The sequence below is a fragment of the Drosophila kikkawai genome, chromosome 3R (genome assembly GCF_030179895.1).
Source record: "Drosophila kikkawai strain 14028-0561.14 chromosome 3R, DkikHiC1v2, whole genome shotgun sequence".
Lineage (NCBI taxonomy): Eukaryota > Metazoa > Arthropoda > Insecta > Diptera > Drosophilidae > Drosophila > Drosophila kikkawai.
The window spans coordinates 8,109,575-8,123,388 of record NC_091731.1 but is presented as its reverse complement, the minus strand read 5'-3'; the positions used below and the strand labels follow the sequence as shown (position 1 = coordinate 8,123,388).

General features: G+C 40.9%; 4 protein-coding genes and 1 long non-coding RNA gene across 6 annotated transcripts; 2 read left to right on the top strand and 3 right to left on the bottom strand.

Moving 5' to 3' along the window:
- Positions 1–1,829: 1,829 nt before the first annotated feature.
- On the bottom strand, positions 1,830–4,656 carry Cyp313b1 (Cytochrome P450 313b1). Its single transcript, XM_017178926.3, has 6 exons — positions 4,261–4,656; positions 3,820–4,209; positions 3,701–3,770; positions 2,855–2,981; positions 2,628–2,801; positions 1,830–2,512 (listed from the first exon to the last, which is right to left on the bottom strand). The coding sequence occupies exons 1-6, from the start codon at positions 4,412–4,414 to the stop codon at positions 1,925–1,927; spliced, it is 1,503 nt and encodes a 500-aa protein (XP_017034415.1). The 5' UTR covers positions 4,415–4,656; the 3' UTR covers positions 1,830–1,924.
- LOC138928993 (uncharacterized) lies at positions 4,421–4,715 on the top strand. Its single transcript, XR_011445422.1, has 2 exons — positions 4,421–4,559; positions 4,621–4,715. It is a non-coding gene; the product is annotated as an uncharacterized lncRNA (long non-coding RNA).
- A 3,218-nt stretch (positions 4,716–7,933) lies between these two features.
- Positions 7,934–11,299, bottom strand: Mkk4 (MAP kinase kinase 4). Its single transcript, XM_017178925.3, has 5 exons — positions 10,936–11,299; positions 9,934–10,778; positions 9,734–9,874; positions 8,465–8,550; positions 7,934–8,406 (listed from the first exon to the last, which is right to left on the bottom strand). The coding sequence occupies exons 1-5, from the start codon at positions 10,964–10,966 to the stop codon at positions 8,232–8,234; spliced, it is 1,278 nt and encodes a 425-aa protein (XP_017034414.1). The 5' UTR covers positions 10,967–11,299; the 3' UTR covers positions 7,934–8,231.
- A 316-nt stretch (positions 11,300–11,615) lies between these two features.
- SLIRP2 (SRA stem-loop interacting RNA binding protein 2) lies at positions 11,616–12,319 on the top strand. The gene has a single exon (XM_017178882.3). It carries the CDS (start codon positions 11,940–11,942, stop codon positions 12,207–12,209), a length of 270 nt encoding a protein of 89 aa, XP_017034371.1. The 5' UTR covers positions 11,616–11,939; the 3' UTR covers positions 12,210–12,319.
- Positions 12,212–13,770, bottom strand: Dhod (dihydroorotate dehydrogenase 2). Of its 2 annotated transcripts, XM_017178880.2 has the most exons (3): positions 13,752–13,770; positions 13,560–13,658; positions 12,212–13,505 (listed from the first exon to the last, which is right to left on the bottom strand). In XM_017178880.2, the coding sequence occupies exons 2-3, from the start codon at positions 13,605–13,607 to the stop codon at positions 12,333–12,335; spliced, it is 1,221 nt and encodes a 406-aa protein (XP_017034369.1). In that variant the 5' UTR covers positions 13,608–13,658; positions 13,752–13,770; the 3' UTR covers positions 12,212–12,332. The 2 variants fall into 2 exon arrangements, with proteins under 2 accessions (XP_017034369.1, XP_017034366.1); XM_017178877.1 differs by lacking the exon at positions 13,752–13,770 and having other exon boundaries at positions 13,560–13,745.
- Between the last annotated feature and the right edge of the window lie 44 nt (positions 13,771–13,814).

Here is a 13,814-nt window from a genome sequence, read left to right as displayed (position 1 = left end):
TATGTAAAACCTTCACCTGTTGAAAAATTTCCCTGATTAAAATACACAAATTTGTTTCCTCTGTGGATAGATTTTATTAAAGCTTAAAGCAATGGGTGTTTTTTTTTTTTTTTTTTGTAAAAATTCGAATCTCATTTCTTATTATTTTGATAGAAGTCAGAACAACTTTCAGTAGTGAAGCATTTCACAAAAAAACTAAATGTAAACAAAAATTCTTCTAATAATGGAACTCAGTTAACTTTCTGTTTTGGCTACATAAAAAAATTCACATGTTGAAAAAATTCCCTAATTGAAATACAACAATTTTTTGCCTCTGTGGGTAGATTTTATTTAAGCTTAAGCCAATTAGTGTTTTTTGGGGAAATTCAAATCTCATTTTCCATTGGCTTTAAATAGAAGTCAGGACAAATTTCAGTAGTGAAGGATTTAAAACAAGGAAGGAGAAAACATAGCATATATAATAATAATTTGGTTTTGATAAAAAAAAACCCAACTTTAATCGCATAAAAAAATATATATTTTATATTTAAATATTTAATAAAATAACATTAAAAATTTAAAGGCTAAAAAACACACAAAACCAAGTTTCATTACATGTTACCTATACTTATTATACCCTTGCAGGATATTATAATTTCAGTCAGAAGTTTGCAACGCAGTGAAGGAGACATTTCTGACCCTATAAAGTATATATGTATATTCTTGATCAGCGTCAACAGCCGAGTCGATCTAGCCATGTCCGTCTGTCCGTCCGTCTGTTCGTTTCTACGTAAACGAGTCCCTCAGTTTTAAAGCTATCTGAATGAAACTTTGCATTAGTCTTCTATATACTCTCACTGCTATATATATATCATATAGCTGCCATACAAATGTTCGATAAATTTTTAGAAAAAAATTAAAACTTTGCTGTTTTTTAACATTTTTGCATCATTTTTGAGACATGGCCATTTTGTATTATTTCAGAATTTCGGTTTTAATTTTATGAAAATCGGACGACTATATCTTATAGCTGCCAAAAGGAACTATCGGGAAATTAATAGATAAAAGAGTATAGCTTAGTTGTTTAACAGTTACAGTTTTACACTCGCAGCTTTACATTTTTCTGTACATCTACCGATTGTTTCTATGGTAGCTATGATATGACTATGATATAGTCGTCCGATTTTTCTAAAATTAAATGACCTAAAAAGAAATGTCGCGTGCAAAGGAATTAAAAGTCAATTACAAAAAACCTACTAAATATAGTTATAAGTCAAACCTACATCATTAAGACTAATGTACATATACATAATACGTGAAATTAATTGCATTAAAATCTTGCATCACGTTTCGCTTAAATCAGTGAAGACGAACCATTGGCTAAAATTAATCTTAACATCAATTATAGTGCTAAAAGTTTCAAATTTTGAAAAATTAAAATAAAGTCTAGGCACATTATTCATTTAGTTTGTTGGTCATACAAAGACGGTAATTGGTTTCCCCTTCCGTACTATATTGCTAGAAATCTGCAGTATTATTTCTTTTGAATATGCCTCCACAATTTTTCCTCCCAATGCCGAAGTCAATATCTTGCAATTTACAAAAATTTCCGACAACATTGGAGATTAGAACTTTCACCAGATATAGCCACACCCACCTAGTTCTCCAGCAAAACGAAATTTAAAGGAATTTAATTAATAACGTTACTTATACATACGCATCGTGTGCTGCTGACCTGTGGGCAGGATAGGGAAGAACAAGTGAAAGCTGAAATCCATTATAGCCATTTGCAAGCTAGCAATTTGCGCCAGCCGAAGCGGTTCGTTAAAGGAGCCAAAAGCAAAAGTGAAGAAAACTCAATTTCCGACGCACGGAAAATGCAACAAAAATGGCACTTTTAATTGAAATATTACAGCAACAAGTTGGGGGCCCTCCAGCTCCTCAATTATCTTCGGTTCACTAGACATAGGGGATACTCTTGGAGCTTAAGGGAGATATTGCCCTTCACCAAAAGCTCGTCCAACCGTGCCTCTGTGCTAATGCGATAGCTGTAAAATATCCTGGCCAACAGCAGTTTCATCAGGATCTGGGCATATCGGTAGCCAATGCACATGCGCAATCCCTTGGTGAACGGGACAAAGGCGAAGGCGTGCCTCAGTGGCGCGTCCTTTCCGAAATGCGCCTCCGGATTGTAGGTTCGGGCAAGAGGACCCCACACCCGCTCGTCGCGCTGCATATTGTAGATATCGATCCCGATCTGAGTGCCTCGAGGGATTAGAAAGTCGCCGTCGTCCCGCCGCAATTGCAAATCCTGTTCCGCCGATCGCAGGACCATCGGTACGGGAGCAAACAGCCGCATGGCCTCGTTGATCACCATTTCCGTGTAGTCGAGTCGTTGCAGCTGCTCCAGGGAAACGTCGCCAGTGGGCGGCAGCTCCCTGACCAACTCCTCGTGGAGCTTCTCCTGGTAGTACGGGTGCATGGCCAAACAGAGAATCGTAAAGTATAAAGCCGTCGATGTGGTTTCGAAAGTCTGAGGGGAAGAAGATATATTGACGATACCTGCCGATTATTAAACTGTAATTGTGGCCATTTGGTTGCAGCTGTCATCCAAGACTGCTGAGAATGACTATGGCTTGCCTACTTACCGCTGCTATTGTCACATTGGCCTCGTCTCTCACGTCCTGCCAACTCAATTGCCCGCGCTCCACATGCTCCCGCACCTGTTCGATAAAAATAGCTTTGGACTTGGCCCTCATCTCCGGATTCTGCTGTTCTGCGCTCGCATCAGAGGTCACCACCGAGACAATCGGCTCGAGAAGCTGCGGTAGGAGATTTACGAGTAATAGTACCAGAGACTGAACGAAAATCTTACCTGTTCTATAAATCCAAAAAGTATGCCAACCACCTTTTTCTGTTGGCCATAAAGCCGCGATCGTCGGTAGATGAGCCCCGGATAGAGCCAGGGCGACAGCATCCGTTTAACACACACTTCAGTAAGGCTTGAAAATAAGATCAATCAATATACAATCTATACATTCTAGTTCCAGTTCCAGTTATCTAAATAGAATACTTTTTTTGTCTTAGTAACCATAAAAAGACAGCCGAAAGCTTACTAATATATTTTAAAAGCATTATTCATTTTTAAATAATACGTTTTTAAACAAAAACTATCTTTATTCTGTAAAAAATATATCGAAAATTGTGTTCTTTATCCTTTACTTAACAACAATGTTGATATACTTATATTTGTTCACCATTAGTCCGAGTCAAAGATGCCGAGAATACATTATGGACATTGCTATATTACAAGGATCTGAGTCAGCTAAGTTGAATAATAATCGATGCTGAATACTGCATCTATACTGATTTACAAAGGCATTATGGTTGTTGTTTATTTTTTTTATTTAACAAAATGTGCAACAAAATTCCGATGCCTTATTTAAATGGAAGCTTGAAAAGAATACGTACTGGAAGATGTATGGGTCATATTTTTATAATAACCTCATTTATTTTGTGTGTAAAAATATGAAACATACCCCGTGATCGTTAAAATATATAGCAGTGTAAAAGGAACAAAAGACATTTAACAGAGTAGCTTTGCAATTACGGAAACGGTTTTGACTCTAAGACAATACATAATACTATTTATTTAAGTAAAGTAATAGAGACACTAAAAATGTAACTTTACATAACCTCTCACCATAAAACTTTTACTTACCCGTTGTAAGCTTCAAAAATAGCGACAGAACCATCGTGCTGAAAATTCATTTTCCTGCCCATGGTTGTCTCTGCAAGTGTTGAGCAGTTAATAAATCGAGAATCCAAAAACGAACTCACGGCAAGCCGCTTCCAAGACGATTTTCTTGAGAATTTGATAGATCTCCAGCCTCTTTCCATGCTGCACACCCTCTAGGTCCAGCTTCTGCAGCAGGACCTCCGCTTCGGCATTGAAGATGGGCAGAAAGTTGCTGAGGATTTGGCGACCGAAGGCTGGATTAATGAGGCGACGGTGCTTGTGCCAACGAGGCCAACTGGACGTGAATAGTCCGTCACCAATGGCCGAGCTAATGAATCGATATAAGTCGCCCTTATTGGTGCAGTGCGTCGAATTAAAGATTTGCTCTACGGTGCTTGGATCGTTGATGTACAGGAAGCAGTCGGTTCCCATCCACGATATAAACGGAGCCTTAAACTGCCGCGACAAACCATCCATGTACTGTAAAAAGGCTGCAAGGAGTTCAGTCGACAGCTGGCCAAGTGATATCTCCTAACGCTTACTCGCCGGATTCATCATCTGTAATCCCATGCCAATTAACGGCCATCCAACGGGTCCTCTCAACTGCCAAGCGGCAATATAGTATCTTCGGCGACTCCACAGGAAGTAAAACCACACCAGCAGCAGCCAGCTGATTAGGATTATGCAGGACAGCATGGCGTTGAACTGGGAAGCCCCAATCCGCTGCCCAAACTTGAATTCCTACACGAGCGACGTTCGAAGGCAGACTGAGGCAACTCTGATCGTCTCAAAGCTTCATTCAGTTTTCTATATGCGTCAGTGGACACCGAAAAATTCCAACGTAACAGAACGATTTTTACGAATTTACTGAATTACTTTTAGCAGTCAATCTAACTTTTTAGATCGGCTGAACGCGAGAGACTGCCGATTTCCCGAGTTTTTCCTGATGTTTGCATTCGGAATAAAAAAAAGGGGTTTGTATCTGTGTATATATGTATGTTTGCGTGTTGATGCCCATCTTATGGATTACGCATTTGCGGTTTAATATGGCGCTTTCCATGTCCCACCACGTTGTGGGGGACTCTAATTTAAGTGGCTATTTTCATGCGATTCACGTGCCCCTCAAAATTATGCCAGTCAATATGCAGCAACCAGCCCAAGTCTTGCCAGAAACCCGCTAGCATAGAAGTGATTTCGAAATACTCTGACCAATAAATGCTTTTAATTCGAGTGCTGTAAAATTATGTAAACTACAGTAAATGTTGGTCGACAGTGCGAAGCGCCTTCAATTTAAATTTCAACACGTTGTCCAGTGACGCGCAGATTTCAAACTAGCTATTACTCTGGCATACAAAATAAAGGACGTATTCATATAGTCTTTAAGAATGCTTTATAAAGGAAGTACAAAGCAAATGTTGAGACTTTATTGTCCTAAAAATGGAGTAGTTACGACTTAATTGTACCACAATCAGGAAGGTAAACGAACTTTTAAATCATTAATCATTAATTTAAAGAATCCACATACCCGGTATTAGTAGAGCAACACCACTTTGCCGCCAGAATGTTCTTGGATTTAGTAATTGGTTAGGTGTTGTGTCAACGGAAGGAAGCGTCAGATGAGTAGGCGTATGGTCATGAGCGCGCCAATGCCCAATCAGAATCCCATTATCAATGCTATTAGCAATAATAGAGTTTTTAAATTATAATTTTTATTCGCTATTAATATTTTTACAAATTAGTTTTTCTTTTGTGGTGTTTGCCTTTTAATGTTCTTCTTCTTTTATGTTTTTCAGTATTTTCCATGATTGAATAATTTTCTTGTGGTGTTTAGTGTGTTTCCTTGTCTTGTTTTAGATTTGTTGAGATGGCGACACAAGCCGGCTTGGTTATTCATAGGCTAATTAGTTAGTAAAACTTAGTGCGCTACGGATTAAGTGAGCGTCTCTCTCCGTATTCTCCAAGGGGTTTTTTATATACTAGAAACTGAGCATCCCGATCATTGGACTATCGCCAAAACTTTAGAAAAGTGTTGCACTCTCTTAAGTGTAAGCTAGGGTTAAAAGTTTGCAAGTATTAATATTGTTGTGGACGTTGCGTTTCCAGTTTTGTTATTGGTTAGCTTTAATTATAAGTTTAAGGTTATGGCTAAAGGGCCTTTGGATCAATGGAAGCCGATCTTTGGGGTAGTTGGTGTTCAATTTCTTTGGGGATTGTTTTGGGACTCATAGACACAGTACTTTATAGTACAGTGTTTGACTTGCAGATACATAGCTCATAGAATAGTATATAAATATTTGCCAGTCACATGTCCTTAGTATATCTAAAATAATGTATATACACAATCTGTATGCCTAGCCGTGTTCTCTTACTTTACAAATAAGTTATAGACCTTTTTTATTGTCAAAAATATTGACGACTCGCGATTGCATTATTCCAGGCATTACACTTGACTTCTATAATATGGATAAGTCTACGTTTAGTTTTATTAAAAGTGACTTGCCACCTGGTTATTATGGGGTTACATTCCACAGGCTGATACTATTGTTTCGGAACGTGGATTCGACTTCTCCGAACCCGATTTGCTATATGGAATGTTGTTAACTAAGCCAAGATCATAGTCATCGATAAAATTGTGTGTTAAGATGGTATCGAATTTAGTTCTGTGCCTCATACTTAAGGCTAACACATCCCCCTTCACACCTAAACTCGTATTCCATTCACAATTCTATACACATCGGCAATGGGCGTACGGGAATCGACCCAATTGCAACTAGAATGTTTTCTTGATTAGTAAAAATATATTTACTTTTATATGTGTATATTTATTTCGCTTCAAATGCTGTAGGACTTTATTTTGCGAAACAAAGTTTGAAAATAAAAGATTATGGCTGCAGGCTCTGGTTGCTTCGCTTACTCTATATGCAACCCGTGCAAATATATATGTGTATAATGCATGTATATCTGTATACAAAATAAACTTTGCTTTCACATTGGCGCTTGCGTAAAAATGTTAATCAAAAAACATTTGCATGGTCTTTTTAATTGTTTGTAAGCTACTTTTTTTAGACGGGAGCAGAGACGGTGCCATTGTTTGGTTGTGTATTTGTGCTGGGGGGGAGTGGCGGTACGGCTATACGTAAGCTTGGAGTGTAAAAGCTTGGCTAAGGATTATAAATGACTGATGCGTTTTGATTAAATTTAAGTTTTAGTTCTCTCTGGTTGAGTTTCTTCTAACATTTCGGTTTATACTTAGGCACAATACATTTATTTTGTTTTTATTTTTCAGTTTTCACATGTTTTTTTTTTTGTTTTTTTTTTTTTGTAGCTGTAACTTTTTGCTAAATATTTTTGCTCCGCTTACGACTAACTACTACGCATAAAAACGTGTGTAAATGTGTGGGTGTGTATGTAGAAAGTGTATGAATGTGTTTGTGGTTAATTATTTCATATACTTATAAAGGGATTAATTTGCATTTCGTCTGCAATAATTTCTACTAGACATATACGCCGCCGCGCCACGCCGCCGCCGCCGCCGATTTTTGCCTTATTTGACGCGCCGCCGCCAAATTATGAAAATAACGGCGCGCCGCGGCGCGCCGCTGGTGCGGCATCGGCGCAGCTTCAGCGCGGCCTTCAGTGTCATTGTTCTTTATAAAACTTTAAAAAAAATAAATAACTCATTAAAATGGCCTTTTTGCCTTATTTGACGCGCCGCCGCCGCCGGTTCTTTCTGACTACTACGCCGCCGCCGCCGAGTCATTTTGACCTCTACGCCGCCGCCGATGCCTTTAACCATCGGCGTAAACCTCTAATTTCTACTACAATTTAAACATCTCAGCCGCTTGGCAATTATTTAAAGCTTTTCACAATCATTTTTGTATGCAAATTCAAAAATCTAATAGGATTACAAAAATCTTTTCAATAAATAATGTATTTTAATGTACTTTGTTCAAGTAATTCCCACACTACGCAAACTCGTGTCAATGTTGTTGTTAGTTTGCATTGGTAGTTAACCTTGAACTGTTTGTTAAAAATATTGCTTAAGTTTTGCCTGTGGCTGCTATTTTTACGCAAAATGCATCGCCAATTGGTCGGGAATCATCAATAGATATTATAAAATGCTCGTTTTGGCTGAACAAAAAAACCGTTAGCGGGCGGCGGTGAAGCTACTTGTCGTTGACTGCACTCCACCGCTCTCTGTCTTCTACAAACAAATACAAATGGAAATTTATTCATAACACAAACTATGCGCACAAAGCCGCACATACAAAAAGAATTCAATTACAAAGGACATTTGTGGGTATTTTAACTTTACACACATTTTGCCTTCTATCATCATACATACTTTTCGCTTAGTTTTGTATTTCTGTTTAACAAAATACGCGCTATGTTTTCTACAAAATGCTACAAATTATACAACAATTTTAATTTTCTCCTCCCTTTGCTTCGACTTAGTTCGCTTTTTACTGATTCATAGTTAAAATATGACTTGCTTCCTTGTATCGTAAGGTGATTAACTCTCCGCCTGTTGGTTTGCAGTGAACTGTGTGATCCCGTCTTTTTCCATGGACTCTAGTATATCGGCCACATACACGGCCACGTCGGTATGACTTGTCTCACCGCGCCGGATGAAGGGCATCTCAAGCAGCCGGCTGTATTTCGGTCGATCGCTCTCCTTTTTAATCAGGCTGTAGAGGGTATATAACACAATTATATGGACAAATTTATGTAACTGTAAATGCTCACCAAGTGTTTACAAAGTCGACAAACTCTTTGGAGAACTCCATGCCATTGTAAGAGGTCAATAGTCGCGGAGGTTCGCCTTGAACAACCTGTGGGAAAGACAAAGGCAATAGGTACACATTTTAAAATATAATATCAAGAGTCCTTTGATTATCTACATGTGGATACAAAATCGCGCATGGGACGATTCGTACACATTAAAAAGAGAAAAACTGAAAAAAAAAATTTTTTCTGACAAAAAGTTTTTATTAGCTCTTTTATTGGTTGAATGATTGATTTTAGGTAATTTTTATGTTTAAGATATTTGCAAAATTCAAGTGATTCGCACGGAACATACAACGAGAGTGGTTTCAGAGATCGACCAATTTAATTGCAAATTTCTGTGAACCTCCAACAATTTTTTGATTTTTTTCAGTGACTCACATTGTTATACCCTTGCAGTGTGTTATAATTTTATTTAGAAGTTTGCAACCCAAGCTAGTCCCTCAGTTTTGAAGCTATCTAGTACATTAAACTTTGCTTATAGTCTTCTGACTACTCTCACTGATATATGTATATGTATGTATGTCGGAACCATCCTGATCGGATGACTATATTATATAGCTGCGATAGAAATAATCAACAAATTTTAAGAAAAAGAAAAATATAAACTCGTTGCTTTTGATCAAATTTTCATCTTCTTTGAGATATGGTAATTTTTTTATTATTTCGGTTCTATTTCTATGAAGATCGGACGATTATATCATAAAGCTGCCATAGAATGATCGGCAGATGTAGAGAAAAATGTAAAGCTGTTAATGTAAAACTGTAAATGTAAGCCTGTAAAATTAAAAATATATAATTACGATCTAATTGAATACTGCAAGGGTATAAAAACTTCGCCATGCCGAAGTTAGCTTCGATTCTTGCTTATGGCGTTTGCTCTTCTTTGCATTCGAATATTTCGTTATCTGCTTTACAATATGCTAAATTAGGTAAAATTATATCAATTAAAAAATGTATTCTGTGTGTTCTCATCACATAAAAAAAAAGAATCAAAATAAATATTCATGGCCTTGCAATTATACCTATAAAAGGGATAATAAATGCTTTTACCAGGCAGGAAACAGACAGGACAGGAAATGCGTATCCTAAGATAAAATGGCATAACTGATCCACTTTATAAACATCAAGTTACGCGTTACTTGCTGTCTTTAGGAAGCTACGGAAGCTATGTATGTGTTTTTACATCGAATATGGAATTCAATTTAGGTTATAAGCTTAAGTCCTTACCTGGCACAACTGCTCGAATACAGAGTCCCATTTACGATACGGGAATGTGCCTGTCGCGACCTCCATCAAAGTGATGCCCAAGGACCAAACATCGCTGCGCACATCATAGCCCTTGGCCCGCTCTGGATCGATGCGTTCCGGCTGCAGGAAATGTATATGGCAATGAAACAAATAGAATTTAAAAGTCAGCTTCTTATTACCGCCATGTAGGGCCTGCATCCCGCGTCCTTAGTTTTGGCGATCGAATCAACCAGTTGACCCGAAATACCGAAATCACATAGCTTAATGTCTCCCCGACGGTGTAGCAAGATGTTGCTTGGCTTTACATCCCGATGAATGATCTTCAGCTCCTCTTTCAGATAGTTGAGGGCATTCACTGTTGCCACCGTGATTTTGGCCAGAATGGACTCGGGTATGTGGCGCTGCTGCTTCTCGTATATGTACTTGTAGAACTTGTCCAGCGATGTGTCCATGAGCTCCATGCAGATCCAGCAATCGCCCTCCTTAAAGAGCGCCCCATAGAACTGAACTATATAGATGCACTCATTGGACTTCATGACCACTTCGAGATCCATGAGCAGCTGCTTCTGCTCCTTTTCGTCTACGGTGGAGCGAATGCGCTTGACCGCCATCACCTTGTCAAGTTTCTTAAATATCATTTTGTTGACAGCCCCGAAGGCCCCGCGACCGATTTCGCCCTCGTCGTCGAGATCATCCGAAGTGAAATGATGCGTGTTGACCGGGCCCTCGCCGAACTGTAGCTTACCGCAGGCTTGCTGGCGTATCCGCTCGCGATGACGATCAGCCGCCGAGCTGTTATTGCTGTTGCTGCTCGAAGCCAGTGGAGCTGCAGTCACCGGCGGCGGCGGCTGCAGCGGTTGCTGGGCGCCAAAGCAGCGGGACATATTGTTGTGCTGCGATGAGGAACTTGAGCCCGAGGATGTGGAGCCCGACGAGGTCGACGAGGTGGACGAAGGCGGATGGCGGATGCTGAGGTTGTTCAGGCTAAGCTGATCCGGGGGATCGCGAGAGCGACTGGGTCCGGCTGAAAGAGTCGATGAGATACTGGTCTTGATTGTGGCTTATCACTGCGCTGCGCCAGCTATGCGTCACTGTTTATTGGTGGCGAGTATGTGTACCTCCTGCCTGCCTGACTGCGTGTGGGCGGCTGCGTTGAAAACCAAAGGTTTCAATATACTCACTTGCGAACAAATTTTTCGGTCGCTCGGCCATTGTGTGGGGTGCGGGGTCACTGCCAGAAAGTATCGATGTCGCTGTAGCTGTGTGTGGATGTGTTCTCGTCCAAAGGATGTCTGTTCCGTGTCCGTCCGCAGTTTTCAGCAGGCGCCGCGCCCCGAATACAACACGTTGCCTGTGGCTGCGTTTGGTCCGCCAATTCGATCGGTCGATTGCCGACGACACTAGGCTTTCCGCTGGATGCAACGCAACTACTTTTTCACTGGGAAAGCGCACATTTATGCACTTTTTTCGCAATTTTGCTAAACATTTACATAAATAGCGGAAACAAAACAGTATGACCAGCCTAGTCGATCAATTTTCCCACAGAATTATACCAAATATAACATTTTCCGTTTTCTGTCGTTTTTAAATACCAACTGTAGCTTATACGACCAGCATTTGATAATTTTGTACATTTTTATAAATTGATTTGTCATAATTTAATTGTCATTAAGTAAATGTATTGTTTAACAATATCAAATAATAATTATAATATTTAAAAGATAGATGAAGGAGGAACGAACAATAAAAGTAAATAAGACGATTGACTTTATTACTGAAATATCGGCAATTAAGCGATATTTTCATCAGTTTGTGTGGGAACAGCTGATTTCAGTTGCCAATATTTTCAATCAGTCGTCAAGGGAATATCCGGATTGAATATTTAACTATATTAGCCAGTTCGGAATGCCAAATAATTAAAAATAATACAACAAAAATTTTTAACTGTGTACTTTAAAAAATTTAGTATATACTAAAGTTTAGATTTAAATCTAATGTCAACAATAGCCTCAGAATATTTCCAAGTATTCGTTTAAAGCGATTTCATTTCAACATTATCTGACTTTTAAAATCCTCATCAAAAAACTTAATTTGTTACTCATTTTTAAATTCTGTGACGTCACGATTGCTTGAAGTCACCTTTCCGTCAGTGCACCCTGCAGATTCTTACTTCATCCTCTTCATCATGTCCAGTGGATTCGTTCGCAGCAGCTACAAGTTATTCGTGGGAAACTTGCCGTGGACAATTAGCAGCAAGGAGCTGCGGACGTACTTCTCTCGCTATGGGCACGTCGCCAACGCGGAGGTAGTCTTTGACCGGCAACTGGGTCTGTCCAAGCACTATGGCTTTGTGGTCTTCAGCCAGCGGGATGCCTTCAACAGCGCCAGCAACCAGAACACCCACTTCTTGGAGGGTCGCGTCCTCACCGTCCAGAGAGCAAATGAAACTGCTTAGGATACATGAATTAGATTTATTTTAAAGCCAGGCGATTGGAGAATTGGAGATAGCTTAGTTGTACACAAACGTAAAGAATGAAAACATCCCTTCAAATTTGGGGCTACGCACAGGGCAGTTGTCTCATTTCTTGGGCAAGTAGAACTTGGAGTTGGTGCCTACCACGTCCTGAACGCTAGTATGCCCAAGCTGGGTGATCAGCGACGAAAGCTCCGCCTTTATGTCGGCGACGAGATTCGGACCCTCGTACACAAGAGCCGTGTAAACCTGGACGTACGAGGCTCCCGCCTCGATTTTCTCATATGCATCATAACCGGAAGCGACACCGCCGACCCCAATGATGGGAATCTTGCCGCCGGTAAGCTCGTACATCTGGGCGATCATCTCCGTTGAACGGGCTTTGAGCGGTGGCCCGCTCAAGCCTCCCTCCTGCGAAGCCAGTTCGTTGGATTCAACGTTCTTTCGAGACACCGTCGTGTTGGACACTATCAGGCCATCCACGGGGCTCTGCTTGCGCTTGATCACCCAGACGATGTCCTTCATGTCGTCCAGAGACAGGTCGGGCGAGAGTTTCAAGAAGATTGGCACTTTTTTGTTTGTGTCCAGACCCGACCGCGCATTGTTCACCTGCTCTAACAGCTCCGCCAGCTTGTCCTTATTCTGCATGTCGCGCAGACCTTTGGTGTTGGGACTGCTCACATTAATAACGAGGTAATCTGCTACGGGGCCGAACACCCGCACGCCTTGCACATAGTCGGCGATGGGGCTCATGGTGGACTTGTTCCGACCCAGATTGACCCCCACTACGCCATTGAAGTCCTCCCTGCTGCGGAGCAGGCGCAACCGCTGGAGCACCGCCTGGTGGCCCTCGCTGTTAAACCCGTACCGGTTGATAATGGCTCGATCGTTGGATAGACGAAAGACCCTAGGTTTGGGGTTGCCTTCCTGGGCGACCGGTGTGACGGTACCGACCTCGATGAAGCCGAAGCCCAAGTCGCGCAGTCCGCTCACGGCCTCCGCATTCTTGTCAAAGCCGGCGGCAATGCCGATCGGGTTGCTAAGCAACCTGCCAAAGAATGGTGTGTGCAGGTTTATGTCGTCTTGGTATTGGGACACCGGACACATGCGGTACTTGCAGGCAAGCACGGCCAGATGGTGACTGGTTTCCGCCGGCAGCAGCCGAACGACTGGCATCACAAACGTTCGGAACATCTGCTCCTGTTTCTTGTACGCGGTCAGGCCAGCCACTACGGCAGTTGCTCCGGCCGTAACGATGAACAGCGAACGCAGGCGACCCTGCCGGAATGATGACTACAAAAGGCGCTCAAAAATAAGAAGTACTTTACTCACAAATTTCCATGTTTTCCTCGCTGCATTATTTAAGTGATCCTGGTCCATGTTTATCGGTGCCTATCGACAACAACTGCGTGCGTAAGCGGGTGTGGATTTCTATAAAAGATACAAAAGTATACTATGGCAACTATTTCTTTACATTAGGTATAATTTAGAAAAAGAATATTATCATGTTATGTGAAAGCCTACTAGCATGAAATTGTCATCTAACTGGGAAAGAGAAACCAGCCGCCTGGCTTATCGATAACACTG